This window comes from Chrysemys picta, chromosome 9, assembly GCF_011386835.1.
Source record: "Chrysemys picta bellii isolate R12L10 chromosome 9, ASM1138683v2, whole genome shotgun sequence".
Lineage (NCBI taxonomy): Eukaryota > Metazoa > Chordata > Testudines > Emydidae > Chrysemys > Chrysemys picta.
Genome location: NC_088799.1, coordinates 78,173,391 through 78,189,504, shown reverse-complemented (window position 1 = coordinate 78,189,504; position 16,114 = coordinate 78,173,391). Strand labels below are relative to the sequence as shown.

At 42.7% G+C, this 16,114-nt stretch overlaps 1 protein-coding gene across 2 annotated transcripts in view; it reads left to right on the top strand.

Moving 5' to 3' along the window:
- Window positions 1–9,640, top strand: part of LOC101945336 (putative P2Y purinoceptor 10) — a 33,920-nt gene extending 24,280 nt beyond the window's left edge. For both annotated transcript variants that reach the window (XM_008166508.4, XM_005284488.4), the window contains exon 2: window positions 7,941–9,640. In XM_008166508.4, coding sequence (XP_008164730.1) covers window positions 7,994–9,094 — 1,101 coding nt within the window. In that variant the 5' untranslated portion in view covers window positions 7,941–7,993 and the 3' untranslated portion in view covers window positions 9,095–9,640. The remainder of the gene's footprint in view (window positions 1–7,940) is intronic.
- The last annotated feature ends 6,474 nt before the right edge of the window (window positions 9,641–16,114 follow it).

The following is a 16,114-nucleotide window of genomic DNA, read 5'->3' as shown; positions in this document are numbered from 1 at the left end:
ATAAGTACATAGCAGAAAGTTAGATTGCTGATATATTAGTGCTTCTTTGCATTTATGTTTATTTTAATGATTGGCTTAACCTGCTAATTGAGCACCCGGCTGCTCTGTATAACCCATGTTGCTATCACCTTTACCTACATCCTCCTTCCCCATTCCTTGTAATGACACCCATTTTTTGTTTCCAGTCTTCAGTTGCCCTGTAAACCCTTCACAACAGGAACTGATTGTTAGTATGCATTTATACGTCATCTAGTATAATGGTACCTTGAACCTGCTTGAGACCTCTAGGCACTACTGCAATAACAATACCAAAATGGCAAATATATTTAGATGATTAAAAGCTACAATACATTAATATTTTTCCAAGGTCTTAGAAAATATCACTGAGTCATAACATCACTGTCTTTACCCAGGGATAAATGAGGGCAGCACTTAGAAAAAGTCAAAGGGGCCAGAGACCGAAAGGCAAGAGAGAAAATTCACCAGAGGTTCAGCTGTGAACACACACAAAATAAAAATCACTTATTTCAGGGAGTATTTTATTGAAGGAGAACTGGATTTAATCCAAATTGACAGCAGCTTGTCAATAGGTGCTAGATGCATTCATTCCACGTGTGTGTTACAACCAATAGACTACTGAACAAAAAACAAGTACAAGCCAGCCAGAGTGGCACATATGTTTTCCCCACATTCAAGTCTGGTCAGCACAATCTGTTTCTCTTTTTAACGTCTTGAGGCCAAAAAAATCTCAGCTGCATTTAATTAGTTCCTGGCTGGTTCCTGAGCTGCCTCTAAACCCTTGATGCGAATTTCCCCCCAAGCCCAATGTCATTGGTTAGTTTGGCAGGGCCTCCTTATGAGGACAACATGGAGGTCAGGTGTGTTAGGATTTGGGGGCCTCTTCAAGAGGCACCAAAAAGTCTGTACACCCTTCCATAGAAAGCCACAACCCAAAATGATACTATAGGACATCATGCTAGCTTCAAAAGAAGTGGGGCCTTCAAAAAGTGTAAAGTTAGATACTAATATCTGATTTCTCCGTGAACCACCAACCAATTTCTCGCCCCATATCTTCCTCAGAAATACAGGGCCAAGACTCACTATTACTTGCCATCAGGCAGAGAAATGGCTTCCCTGGATTCAAAGAGCAGTTTTTACCAGTAAAGCAAGGGTTTAATAAACATTAATTGAGTCTTCAGGCAGCCTTCGTGTCTGGTGTGAGATGGAGTTAATTAGTACATCAATATTGAACTCTGTCGTGGGAAGACAACTACCCAGAAAGACACCACATTTCATGTGTCCACCAGGGAGTTGGGGCTGGTGGGAACTTTTAAAGAGGAAAGTACAGCCCTAGAACTCAAGGGGCCTGATACTGACTTCACCGATGCTGCTGTAAATCAGAAGTAAAGTAATGCTACGGTACTGACAGTAGCCAGGAAAAGGTGCTAGCAATTTATGACTGTTCACTGGTCTGTTTGGAATAAGGTTTAATTTAGAGTATTTATCATTTTTTTTTGTAAAAAAAATGTGCCCAATTACACATGTACCTAGTTAAAGATCAAAATACAGCCTCTGTACAAAAAATGCAAAGCAAGTCCAAACACATTCTCAGGGGTGAGGTTGAGAAAAGAGATGGACATGCCAGGTCACTGAACATGGGCTCTGCTGGACAACTTGGTAAGCGAATTCCACAGTTAAGTGCCTCCATTGACTATGCCCTAATAGCAGTCCCTGTAGGGTTACGTTTTGAGAGTTTGCTTGAGTGCCCTAGATGACCCCATCCTCCCTCTGGCCAGTGCTATTCTTCTCCCTGTTCCACACTCACGGCCTGCCCCACTCACCCCTTTCGGAGGTAAGCAGTCCTGAAAGCAAGGAGCAAGATGGATGTGGCTATAGAGGGGACTGGTAAGGTGGGCCAATAACCTTGGGGACAGCAAATACCTCCAGTGCTCTGAGACCATGGACAGCAGCAACACCAAGCATAAGGGGCCATCACCTTTTGTGGTGTCACCTCCCGCATAGCTACTGCCAGCACAGAGTCCTTGGCGGGATCAGTGAGGAATAAAAGAAGTAGATGATCAATAGCCTAGTGCAAACAAGCACATGAAGGACAGCTTAACCCATTCAGCCTGCCGCTTTTTCTCCGACCACTGGCAGCAGCATTCCCCACCCAATGGTCATCTCTCTCTCAGGATGAGGCTCCACTGAGGATCTTTAGCAGCAATTACTTTGTTCACTATCAGACCATCCACATTAAGCTACACACAGCTTTTCCAAGGACATCTGTTGTGTATATTTAAAAATATACATTTTTGATTTTGAAAAACAAAAGCACGCTAGCCCACACTAACATCTGCTTTGCCAAAGTTAATGATCAAAACTGGGCCTACTTTTCCTACATGAGCAAAGTTCATGTATATTTATCTACATGAGCATTTTTTTCTTTCACTCTTCAACATGCTTTAGTGCATTTTTGAAAGAATGACAGGAGAGAAGAGTAAACTCTTGAAAATTGAAAAGTGGAATAAGTAGGAACTTAAAAAAATGATGACAAATACCTTGACAGTGTTTTTTGTTGTTGTTGTTGTTGTTTTTTAATACTGTCAAGCCCTTTTGTCATAGCTCTGGACAACAGGATATTGGCACCCTTGCTAAATACAGTCAGCATTATTTCCTCCTAACTACATTGGTCACTCTTAGAAACGTGCCAGTTTTGCTTCAGATAATGGTTACTTTAGCATTTGCAGTAATATCTAAATTTCCCTATGCTTATTCTAAGGAATCAGCAAAATTCTGCAGAGATTGGAGTAAAGTTACTCTGGATTTAATTCTCAGAAGTGCTAAGTACCCACAACTCCAGTTGAAGATAATGGAAGCTATGGGTATTCAGAACCTCGGGGGGGGGGGGGGGGGAGTGGGGGAAGGAGGGGGGAAATCAGGCCCTTAGTTACCCCAAGGCGAAAAACTCTCCAGTATTTAAATGTGAGCCCAGTATTTGGGGCAGAGATTAAAGATAAACTAGGCATGGCCCAAAAACCTAAACAAATATTTTGCCCCAGTTTTTAATAAGAGTAACGAGAAGCTTAGGGGTAGTAGCAGGGTAGGTAATGGAAGGAAGGATATGGAAGTAGAAATTACTCCATCCGATGTGGAAGTCAAACTCAAACATCTTAATGGGACCAAATTGGGGGGTACAGATAATCTCCGTCCAAGAATATTAAAGGAAGTGGCACATGCAATTGCAAGTCCAATAGAAAGGATTTTGAATAGCTCTGTAAACTCAGGGTCATACCCTCTGACTGGAAAATTGCTAATAAAGTACCTGTTTTTAAGAAAGGGAACAAAAAGATCCAAAAAACTACAGGCCCATTAGTTTGACATCATTTGTTTGCACAGGCTTGGAACAAATTTTGAAAGAGAAAGTATTTAAGGACAGAGTTAATTGATAATTGGAATAAAATACAACATGGTTTTACAAAAGGTAGATCATGCCAGATTAACTTGATCTTTTTTTTGAGACGATAACTGATATTTTAGACAAAGAAAATGCAGTGGCTCTAATCTACCTGGATTTCAGTAAGGCATTTCATACAGTCCCACATGGGAAATTATTAGTTTCATTGGAAAAGATGGGGATTAATATAAGAACTAAAATAAGGTGGGTAAGGAGCTGGTTAAAGGGGAGTCTACAACGGGTCATATGAAAGATGAACTGTCTGGCTATTACTAGTGGAGTTCCTCAGGGATCAGTCTTAGGACCAATCTTATTTAACTTTTTCATTCATGACCTTGGCACAACAAGTGGGAGTGTGCTAATAAAATTTACAGATAACAAAAAGTTGGGAGGTATTGCCAACATGGAGGAGGACCGGAATATCATACAAGAAGATCTGGACAACCTTGAAAACCGGAGTAATAGAAATGGGATGAAATTTAATAGTACAAAGTGCAAGGGCATGAACTGAGGGACTAGCAACAAATTTTTTTGCTGTAAGATGGGGATGTATCAGCTGGAAATGACAGAGGAGGAGAAAGACCTGGGCATATTGGTTGATCACAGGATGACTATCAATATGATGCGGCTGTGAAAAGAGCTAATACAATCCTAGGATATATCAGGCAAGATACTTACCCAGTAGAGATAAGGAAGTGTTATTGCCATTATACAAGACACTGGTGAGACCTCATCAGGAATACTGTCTCATGTTTAAGAAATATGAATTCAAACTTGAACAGGTACAGAGAAGGGCTGTTAGGATGATCAGAGGAATGGAAACTCTACCTTATGAAAGGTGTCAGGGTGGTAGCTGTGCTAGTCTGTCTCAGCAAAAACAACAAGGAGTCCCTGTGGCACCTTAAAAGGACTTGGCTACACTTGCGAGTTACACTGCAATAAAGGAGCCCTGGGCACCCTAGCTCACTCCCTGTCCACACTGACAAGGCACGTAGAGCGCTCTGACTCCATGGCTAGAGCGCTGCTGGTACTCCACCTTGGCGAGAGGAATAACGTTTGCTGCGCCTTGGCTACAATGCATTGGCGTCAGTGTGAACGAGGTGTTGGGTTACTGTGCTCTGATCGACCTCCGGAAACGTCCCATAATCCCCTTAAGTCAAGTGGCCTCTCTTGTCATTGTTTTAAACTCCTGTAGGAATGCAGAAATGCCCTTTCAAAGCTCCGTTTCTGACAGCCGGCATGCAAGCCCTTACTTTGGAATGCTGTGTGAGAGAGAGAGGCGACAGGGAGGGGGGGGGTCTGCTGCTGTCTGAACTTACAAGACAGCATGCTGACATGCTCTCAGCCCCCCCCAAACACCACTCTCTCTCTCCCCACATACACACAACACACTCCCTGTCACACTGCACACCCCCCCCCCAATTTGAAAAGAACCTTGCAGTCACTTGCATGTTGGGATAGCTGCCCATAATGCACCTCTCCCAATGCCGCTGCAAGGGCCGCAAATGTGGCCACACCAGTGCGCAAGCAGCTGTCAGTGTGGACAGACTGCAGAGCTTTCCCTACTGTGCTCTCCGAAGGCAGGTTTAACTCACAGCGCTCTACAGCTGCAAGTGTAGACATACCCTTAGAGACTAACAAATTTATTTGGGCATAAGCTTTCGTGGGCTAAAACCCACTTCATCAGATGCATGAAGTGGAAAATACAGAGGCAGGTATAAATACACAGCACATGAAAAGATGGGAATTGCCTTATGAGAGGTGACCCAGGCAGCTTGGCTTGTTTAGCCTAACCAAACAAAGGCTGAGGAGAGAGATGATTGGTCTCTATAAATACATCAGAGGGATAAATACCACGGAGGGAGAGGAGTTACTTAAGTTAAGCACCAATGTTGACACAAGCACAAATGGATATAAACCAGCTATCAATAAGTTTAGGCATGAAATTAGACGAAGGTTTCTAACCATCAGAGGAGGAGTGAAGTTCTGGAACAGCCTTCCAAGGGGAATAGTAAGGGCAAAAAACCTAACTGTCTTTGAGACTGAGCTTGATAAGTTTATGGAGGGGGATGGTGTGATGGGACCGCCTACAATGGTGTGTGGCCCATCTGCAACTACTATTAGCAAAAATTCCCAATGGCCAGAGACGGGACACTAAATGGGAAGGGCTCTGAATTACTACAGAGAATTCTCTCCCAGGTGTCTGGCTACTGGATCTTGCCCACATTCTCAGGGTCTAACTGATCACCGTATTTAGGGTTGGGAAGGAATTCCACCCTCCCAGTTCAGATTGGCAGAGACCCTGGGTTTTTTTTCCCACCTTTCTCTACAGCATGGGGCATGGGTCACTTGCTGGTTTAAACTAGCAAGTGAATGGTGGATTCTCTGTAATGTGAAGTCTTTACATCTTGATTTGAGGACTTCAGCAACTCAGCCAGAGGTTATGGGTCTACTACAGGAGTTGGTAGGCGAGGTTCTGTGGTTTGCAATGTGCAGGAGGTCAGACTAGATGATCACATTGGGCCTTTCTGGCCTTAAAGACTATGAGTCTGTGAGTAAAAGGTAAGGACCTCATCCTGCAAACACTACTAAACACAGGCTGGGATTGTCAGGAGGGATCAGCACACACACCTGGGGCCAGAGTGCTCAGCTCCTATTTAGAAATCCAAATTTGCGGCTAGAACTTCAGAAGAGCTCAGCATGTGCATGGTGGATGCTGAACACTTCTGAAAATCACACCACAAGTTTCTCAGTGGGAGCACCTGGGTCCAGAGCTCCTTTGAAAATTTGGTCTCAACTGTGGGTTCTGAACTCTTGGAAATCTGATCAGGAGCTTTTTAGAAAATTCTAGCCAGAGGGCTTACAAGTGTGAGCAGTCTCATTGACACCAAAATCATGTCTTTATTCATTACACATTGTCATCAATGCCAGTCAGATTTTCAAGAAAGATTTTCTGATAAATGATAAAGATAAAGATTTTGCAAGATCAGGCCCTGATCTCTTAGAGAGAAGCAAAAGAAAGACATTAACTCTGATCCAGCTGTGACACCTTGTGGTCAATTTAAAAATTATACTCATAGCATTTGGTGCTAGGGTGAAAATTACATGGTTTAGTCTTAAATGATGGTGTTATCTGTGCCTCCTTTTATAACTTGCTGCATGAACAATAATCCCTTTGCCTAAGAAAATGTTTCCCCAAAAAGGTACTCAGGAAGGGTGAAATTCATCACAGTAAAGAAGGCCTGCACAGGTACCTCTGCACCATTTAAGCCCTCAATGTTGGGCATATATGGTACATAGAGGTTTATGCAGGTGCATATGGATGAATGTCACCCAAATTGGAGAACTTCTGGGGTAACTGCAGAGAGATATTTTCCCCATCATGTCTGCAATGGTTAGATGTTATTTTCTGTTATTACAAAATGATGACTGCATTATGCCATTGTGTAGTAATGCATTTCCGATACCGACATAGAACCTGACGCATATTTGGTTAGATATTAGTTTAGTTTATTAGTCCTAAATATGGAGCCAGAGCTCTGATGGATCTGTCTGCTCCTTTCCATCACAGACCTCCTCCACAGTCTGCTGTCTGCTAGCCTTGTTCCTTATTTAAGCTATTTATTGTTTTACTTCTGATAATCTAATACAAGACCTCTATGGTGGTTGTTAAAGATGCTCAGACAGTCTCAGTTAATTCAAAACTATATTTATTTAATCTCTTGTTGGAGACGTCTGTAGGTCTGCATGGGGACACTAATTCGATAGGCGTTTGAATACAGTGTACAATGAATGAAGTCAAATGTTATGGAGAACCTAGAGATCTGAAGAGTAGCCTGGCAGCCGGCAACAAGCTGATTAATAGCGTCACTGTGGCATTAGGACACTGTCAGAGTAGGTTTACATTCTGGATGGAATTCCATAGGACTACCTCCAGTCAAGGCTGGCTGGATGATGCACTGAATCAGCACATCTAAGAGATGGCCCAGTTCTTTATCCTTCCTAGTCAACCCGCACAACTTTCTGATCAGTGCTGGCTGGCTATGAGACCCTGGCAGAGTAGGGTTTCCGGATAGCTTGTGTGTGTATACCCAAATCCCAGAAGACTTTGGGCTGCTGAATGGCTGGAATCGATGAGTGAATATGACCCAAGGATGCAGATGTTCCAGAAACAACTACTCATGCTGGGATGGCTACAGAGTCATTCCATTGATAACTGTATTGGGAGCTTGGTCAAGTGACAAAATCTCTTTTATGGCCCTACTACTGATGGTAAAAGCATCCTCTTTGCTTGTCATTTTAATCTCAGTTTCTGTAATGGAGTGAACCACAAAGCTTTTCTTTATACTCCTTCCTTTTCAATAGGTATTTACTATGTGTATGGTGTCATTTAAATGTTTTTGTCTGAATTAGAAAATACAAACATCAATATTAATAAACACTGAACAGTTTTTGCCTTTACTGTCTTTGTTTTTACTCTCTACAGAAATCCTTCTTCCATCCCATCATCTCCTAAATGAATGCGCAGATACATTCAAGATGCCGAGCAACAGACCTTCAGGAAACTGCACTGATCCTCATATGGGATTTCAGTCCTCCCTATACGCAACCACTTACACCATAATATTCATACCTGGTCTTCTGGCAAACAGTGCTGCACTATGGGTTTTATGTCGCTTCATCAGGAAGAAAAACAAAGCTGTTATTTTTATGATTAATTTGGCTGTAGCTGATCTTGCACATGTTCTCTCATTACCTCTTCGAGTGTATTATTATATAAACCACATGTGGCCTTTTGGGAGTTTCCTTTGCCAGTTATGTTTCTACCTGAAGTATCTCAACATGTACGCAAGTATTTGTTTCCTTACCTGCATAAGCATTCAAAGGTACCTTTTCCTTCTCCATCCATTCAAAGCCAAAGACTGGAAGTGCAGGTATGATGTCACCATTAGTGCTGTGGTGTGGATCATTGTTGGGGCTGCTTGCTCACCAGTTCCAATCCTGAGAAGTCCTACCTTATCCAACAATACAAACACATGCTTTGCAGATCTTGAAGTGAAGCAAATGACTATGGGAGCTTCTATTACTTCAGTAACAATAGCTGAATTATTAGGGTTTGTGGTCCCCCTAGTTATTATTGCATACTGCACTTGGAAAATGCGACAATCTCTACAGGACTGTCAAGTGCCCTTGCAACAGAGAAGTGAGAAAGAGAAAGCTTTACGGATGATTCTGATGTGTGCAGCTGTATTCTTCATATGTTTCACACCATATCATATAAACTTTCCTTTATTTATGATGGTGAAACAGAATGTTATTACAAACTGCGCCATACGCAGAAGCACTCTTCATTTTCATCCAGTTTCTTTATGTCTTGCAAGTTTGAACTGTTGTCTGGATCCAATCCTCTACTACTTTATCACATCAGAGTTTCAGAACAAATTATTGCAATGTAGCGGCTTTGCCCTCAGGAGTTGTCTCATGGACAAAGAGAGTGATTCATCTTCCCAAGAAAACAGCGATGATACTAAAACACAAAAACCCTTTTCATGTTTTAAATTTTGTTCTTTTCCAAAATTCTGGTCAAATAAATACAGAGAAACTCCTCTAACTGAACCAGAGGGGCTTTTATTACAATAAGCCTTTTGAAACTCAAGACAGTTTGTTCAGCATAGGTGAAGTCCAAAGCTCAAACGGAGATCACATTAAGCCCAGAAATATGTACTGAATAACATCTCTAGCCATTATGTCCAAGATATCCAGCACAGAAAGACATTTTAACTTTATTGTTTTGTTTTTTTAAATATCATCCATCCCAATCACTACAACCTCCCCATGCAAAATTCTCTCATACTTCTTGAGTCACCGGTTAGGTCTCATAATTTATCTTCCTGAAAAAGACGCTCCCGAATGTAATCCTAGCAGCTGATCTATATATTGAAATACCATTGACCATAATGAGAATTCTAGCCACCAAACAGTTACAAAACAGCTACAACCTAGGGTTCCACATAGGCCATTTCCATTTCTGATGTTGATGCACCTATGAAAATGTTATGTCATGGTTACGTCTCTGCTTTTAGACAATCCTTGCCTTAAAGGACTTTTACCCAAGGTACATTTAGAATATCTGGTATATCTGTGAATACATTTTTAAATCATTAAATTAATGTTTTCTACTGAAAATAGTAGCTTGGTTTGAGTCTTGATTAACACAATTGTTTTAATGGATTTCAACAGAAAAAGAATAATTTCTGATAAGATAAAATGTTTCACAGCCTTGAAAATCCTATCAATATTCTATCAATATATCAATAATATTAACAATACAGCCTTCCAAATGACAATTTATTCAGGAACAAGAGTGAATTAAACTTCAACTTAAATACTAAAATACTTAAATACTAAGTCCAAAAAGTTCTAAGCTGCAGAAGCTCTGGAAAATTACAGATACTAGGCTGCACTTGTTCAGCAGAGAGGTCAGTTTATTGAGAAATTAAAAAAAAAAAATGCTTTCAAGCAACTCTGCTCTTCAGCAGGATTCACCCTGAAATACTCAATCCTTGTCTAGACTAGGGAAAAAAGGTGGTTGTTTTTTTAACCTCCAATGAGTTAGCTCATTTGAGCTAGTTAAGTCAATTGAAAGCCCCAGTTAATGTCACTATAGGCACAGCTTAAAACTGTTAGCTCAGTTTTGGCAAGCTGTGTCTTAGAGTATATGTTTTCCCTGGAAAAATGTGTGCTTTTATGTCAAGATAGCTCCATCAATGTAAAATCCTAGCGGAGACAACACATAGGTAGTTTTTACCTCAGTGTAGCTAGTTGATGTCAACCCCAGGTAGAGGGCATAGTATTGAACCTCAGCTAGCTACGCTGAGGTAAAAATCACCTGTTCATTGTCTCTGCTAGGATTTTACATTAAGGTTGCAAATTCTAGTCAGTTACCTCCATGTAAAAACATACCTTTTTTAGTGATGAAGACAGCCTTAGAGGCCTGCTTAGACTATAATTTGATCTGCTAAAAATCAAGCCAAAGATGTCTACAGGGGTTAAGTGGGAGTTTCAATTGAGTTGAATTGGCTCAAGTGAGTTCACTCCATTGAAAAAAGCATCTTTTTCGTAGTCTAGACAAAGCCTTGGACACTCCATAGCCTCTTCTGTTCAGAATTGTAGCTGTGGCGGCCCATAGGACTTCTGGGGAATGGCAGATGCTGAGATGGTTATTTACTAGATGAATATTAAAGAACAGATTGTGTGTGCAAAGGGGGATGAGGAAGAGGGTCCATAGAGCCTTCTCCATAACTTGTTTACCCTTGTAGAGACCAGGTACAGTTGCAAGGAGGAGCTCTACTAACCAGTATTGCCAACTCTCACGATTTTATCGCAAGTCTAATGATATTTGGCATTTTACTTAAAGCCCTAGCTCCTGGAGTCATGTTAAAAAAGCTGAGATTCTCTTGTAAATAAGTTTCCAGCCCATGTACTTTCAGAGAAAGCTTAAAAATGTGACCTATGTGCACCCTAAAGGCTCAGAAACCAGGAGGCACATAAAGAGAACACAAAATGTGTTACTTTAAGAAAAACATGAATTTTAAACCAATCTCATGGTTTTGGGGCCTAATTGATGATTTTTTTGAATGTTCGTGTTCGACACTACTGAGCAATGTTCCCACCTAGCATTGCCAATGGTGCAAACAGAAACACAGTGAGAGTGTATCCAGAGTCACTGGAGAGGGCCCTGAGTGAGGGGGTGGAACAAGCTTGTATCTGTTTAAAGAGTGGTGTGCACCAGATTGCATAGGCCAGCCCTACAGTATAGAGAAGCAGAGCCCAGCAGAGAGGCTGGATTCTGGTTCTATATTTTACAGGGCTGATGCTGTAAACTGCTCAGTACCTCCTGTAGGGGCGGAATCCCCTCACCACACAAGTCAACGGGAATTGAGGGTAGACAGCTCCTCTTGAGGCAGTCAGCAAATGTCAGCAAAACCCTGGGCTGAATCTAATTCAGATATGGCACTAGTAGACAAAAAAGAAGGGCTGATCATTGTGACGGGATCCCCCCAGGGTACAGTCTGGGGCTGTGGGACCGCTGTGCCCCCTTAACTCTCTCCAGCCTGGGCTGTCTCTCACAATGCCTTGCTAGTGACCAGCAGCAACCCCTCCAGGTGCTGTGATCACTCAGCACAACCACATGTGGAGCCCCACCCCCAGCTAGATTGTATGAATGCTCCCAGAGCCACTCATGAATCACACAGAGAAAGGCACCAGCCAATTTTCCCTCTCCTCCCACCAGCTCCCAGTACTGTACCCCAGGAATATACCATCTAATTTATTAATTGATTCACCATTTCAACAATGGAAAGTGGACATACACCAGCCTTTGTCAAACCTGAGCAGATTTGCTCCCACACTTCATACCAACTCACTGGTAAAGATAAACAGTTAAACAAATGTATTGGCTATAAAAGATGGATTTTTAAGTGATAGTAAGTGATTGGTAACTAACTCTGACTTTTTGCCTAAAGAAATAAAATATAAGCACGCAGTCTAAATTCTCAACCCTATTAGACTGGGCAACATCTAGATCAGGGGTCAGCAACCTTTCAGAAGTGGTGTGCCAAGTCTTCATTTATTCACTCTAATTTAAGGTTTCTCGTGCCGGTAATACATTTTAACATTTTTAGAAGGTCTCTTTCTATAAGTCTATATTATATAACTAAACTATTGTATGTAAACAAGGTTTTCAAAATGTTTAAGAAGCTTCATTTAAAATTAAATTAAAATGCTGATCTTATGCCACCAGCTTGCTCAGCTCGCTGCCAGCCTGGGGTTCTGTTCACCTAGGCCAGCAGCGGACTGATCAGGGCCTGCGGCCAGGACCCCAGACCTGGGGGAGGGGTGTTTCAGGGGTCAGGGCAGAAGGCTGAGTGTGGGGGGGGGTTCAGGGCAGAGGGATGGGGCTGTGGGGGTGCAGGGCAGAGGGATGGGTGTGTGTTGGAGTGGGGAGGCTCAGAGCAGAGGGGTGGGAGGGGTGCAGGGCAGAAGGCTGGGGTGCTCGGCTCGTGGGGGTGCCCCCAGCCTCCTGCCCTGAGCGGCTCATGGCAGGGGGCTGGAAGAGATATGCCCTGTTCCACCCCCTACCCCCAGGCTCCGTCCCTACCTCTCTCTGCGTCCTCTACGGAGCTGTGTGCCCGCTGCCACTCTTCCCCCTCCCCCTCGCTAGGGCCATCAGCTGATTGGAGCAGGGACGAAGAGGAGGAGGGGCAGGAAAGCACCACGCTGGGGGAAGAAGCGGGGGAGGGGGAAGCTTGGCTGCCGCAGAACCAAGCTTCTGTCTCCTGCCCCCGCAGGGGAGAGCGGTGGGCGGGGGGGCTGAGTGGGGCTGGGGGCCGGGACTGCGGCAGGAGCTGCGTGCCACTCAGAATCGGCTCGCGTGCCATAGGTTGCCTACCCCTGATCTAGATAAAGCAGTTTTTCTCACCCCACTGGATACTGCAGTCCACAGTATACAGATTTCACCTTTGCAATCTGGGCCAGTCTCCTCAGTTGGAGTCTCAAGTCTTCAGCATCCTTGTTGCTTGCAGTGTAGGTGTGTGAAGGAAAAAGGCCCAGTATTTGTCCACTCTGTCTGTTTTATACCCTCAGTCCATATGCTTGGAAAACACAAGTCCAGGCACCTCTGGGGGGCATTGCTGAGTCTTTCCAAGCAAGGTTGAGCATTTTCCCTGGTGTGGCCCCATGCACGTGAGTCATGTATTGTAGCTCCATTGCTGGACAATGGCTGTTGATGGCTTGTTTCACACCCCACTGGGGAGGTGGTTACTTTCCTTGCTGTTGCCTCTGGGGAGCTAATATCTGGCTGATTCCCTAACTTACAGCATGTTTTGACAACCACACAACACAATTCTCATAACTTCACATGCATTACTGATATACATATATGGATAGAGAAATGACTTTCAGCAGATCGTAACCTTTTCCCTGATACCTTACAAGGCATGCTTTATATGTAATATCACAATTATATACAGATGAGAAATATGGGGGGTTATAGGTTGCTCCCCCAAGGTACAGAACATCACAATCATATAGTCATGATTGGGCAAAATGTATGAAGATGACTAAAAATATATGCTGCCAACTGCTGCTCAGTACAGAGGCAGCAGATGTAATGTTTTGTACTAATTTCCTCCAGCCCACAGCATGCACTGCTCCCAGGCAAATTTAGTTTAGCCATCCTTTTTTTCTGCTGTCTGTGCTCACATTCTGATCTTACTGAATGATATATTTTGCACAGTGGAGTTCAAGGTCCACACTTTTCTATTGATCTTGGCCAGAATGAAATTCACACCAGTACAGAGGAACTATGCAAAGCCCTGCATACCAATTAAACCCTCAGACATGTTGCCAATAAAGTTGGTTCTCCATACATGAAGAAGTTGCTGCTGCCAACAAACAGAAATGATATAACAAAATGCAGGCTGAGGGTAAAAGTTAGGCTCCCATTTAATTTTAAGACCGAGTGTAGAATAATTTCACTGATAAATGAATGCACATTTCTATCCCATGTTTCACTTCTGGTAAAATGCAGAGCTTTCTTTGCAATTCACTGCTCATGTTTGCCAAAGCAATTCTGAGAAAGTTCAGAGGAAACCCAGACAACCTGAGGTAATTTACTTGGGTACTTATAGTACAAGAGAGTCTGTCAGATATGCAGCAGTTAGGATCTCTAACCTGAATTGCCTTCAAAGAAACATCGGTGTTTTGCTCACTTCCTCGCTTTTCAAAAATGCTGAGCATTTTCAGAGATGAAACCAGGCATCTGGGAGAGTTTACAAAGGATAGTACAAAGCCCTAAGCACAGAAAGCTGAACACAGGAAACCGAAGAAAAAGAGATTTGTCTAATTCAGATGAAAAGCCATGTTTGTATAACTGCATGTACTCTAGGGCTTTTTTATTGGCATAGCTATGTTGCGAAAGAAATCACACTGCTAACCAGCATAGTTATGCTGGTAAAACTTTTTAAGTGTCGACAAGCCCTAAAAGTTAAACTACAAATGTGTGTGTCCTGGAACAAATATTTGAGGAGTGTCTATGCTGGCTTTTCGGCCGACCTTGAGAGTCCTAACACTCAACTCAATGGCATTTGTTTGTCTGTTTTCTTAAATTTTTCCCAGGTTCTTGGGTTCAGGTCACCAGATCAGTCTCTTCCAGGCTTGTCGGTCCAACAATCACTCCGTAGCCTCTCTGTCCTCCTGTACACAGTCTATCCACTGATCTCTTGGCCAGCCTCTTGTTCTCTGTCCAAGAACGCTAGTCTCAAATGCCTTCCTAAGAGTATTCCCTTCATCCATCCTTTGTATTTGACAATACCATCTCAGCCTCCTCCTTGCAGCTTCTCTCTATACCATAGGCCTTTCTCTCACTCCTGATGACATTATATGCATGTGGTCCAGCAACATCAACCCTCTCACTTTCCTCAAACATCTCATTTCAATAGCTTCCAGTCTTCTCAAGTGCCTCTCTTTGGTTGCCTGTTTCTCTGATCCATGCAGAAGAGCTGGTTTTATCACGGTATTGTATAGTTGTCTGTCTGTTTAAATGAAACATGATAACTTTTGAACCCCACATCTAATTAACTCCAACATTTCAGGGAATGATCTACATATTAATGGCCAGAATCCTATTGATTTTGGGGACAATTAAAACAACATAAGAGGGAAAATAGAGGACACATGGAACTGCTGTCATCTCTTGATATCACCCACTAATGCCTTCCAGCATAACAATACCCCTGTTCATCTTCACAGTAGAATTTAATATGTTGACACCTGATTAACAGATGAGAAAAAATTGTTCTCCCTGCTGGGAACCTGGGGGGAGATCCTCAGCCAGCAGGGACAGCCAGAGACAGAGAAAAAAGGAGGCTTCATTCCTTCCCTCCTCTCTCCTAGCCTCCTACCTCCTAAAAGCCTGTTCCAGATGGGAAAGAGGGCATCAGCCATCCACTCCTTCCTTCCCATCTGAGGGGAAGAAGGATAATTTGGAGGTGCGGTGGGGAAGGAAAAAGGACAGGCATAGTAAGGGGATAAGGGATCCCAGTATGCAGGTCACACAGAACTCCTGCCACGGAGAGATTGGGAGAAATTGCAAGGACTCACTGAAGTGGACATGGGGGGCAAGTAGGGAACTTGCAGGATGGTATGGAGAAGTACAAAGACCCCCTGATGTTTGCAAGAAGCTTCTACAGAAGCTTTGAAGTGTACAACAGCCTCCTAAAAACATGCTAATTGGCAACCAATTTTCTCAAGATAAAAACTCTAGTGTTAACATATCACATGGCAATAGTAGGTCTAATTTCTAAATTTCTGACCACCATTGGGACTGATGCTGGCTTATTTCCAGATTTTGGGATTAATATTTATAAATACATGCTATTACACAAACTTCCATAATTCACACACAATTAATTTTAAACCAAGAATACCAGAGGAAATATTAATATACGTTGTCACTGTCTCTCTCAGACTAGGGTAAATCACAAATGCTTCTATCCTGGAACAAAACATTTGGGAGCATCCACAGTAGCCTTTAGAAAGGTGTTAACTACCTTGAGTTACTTACACTGGAGTTGATTGCTATACATACCCTAAGAAGAT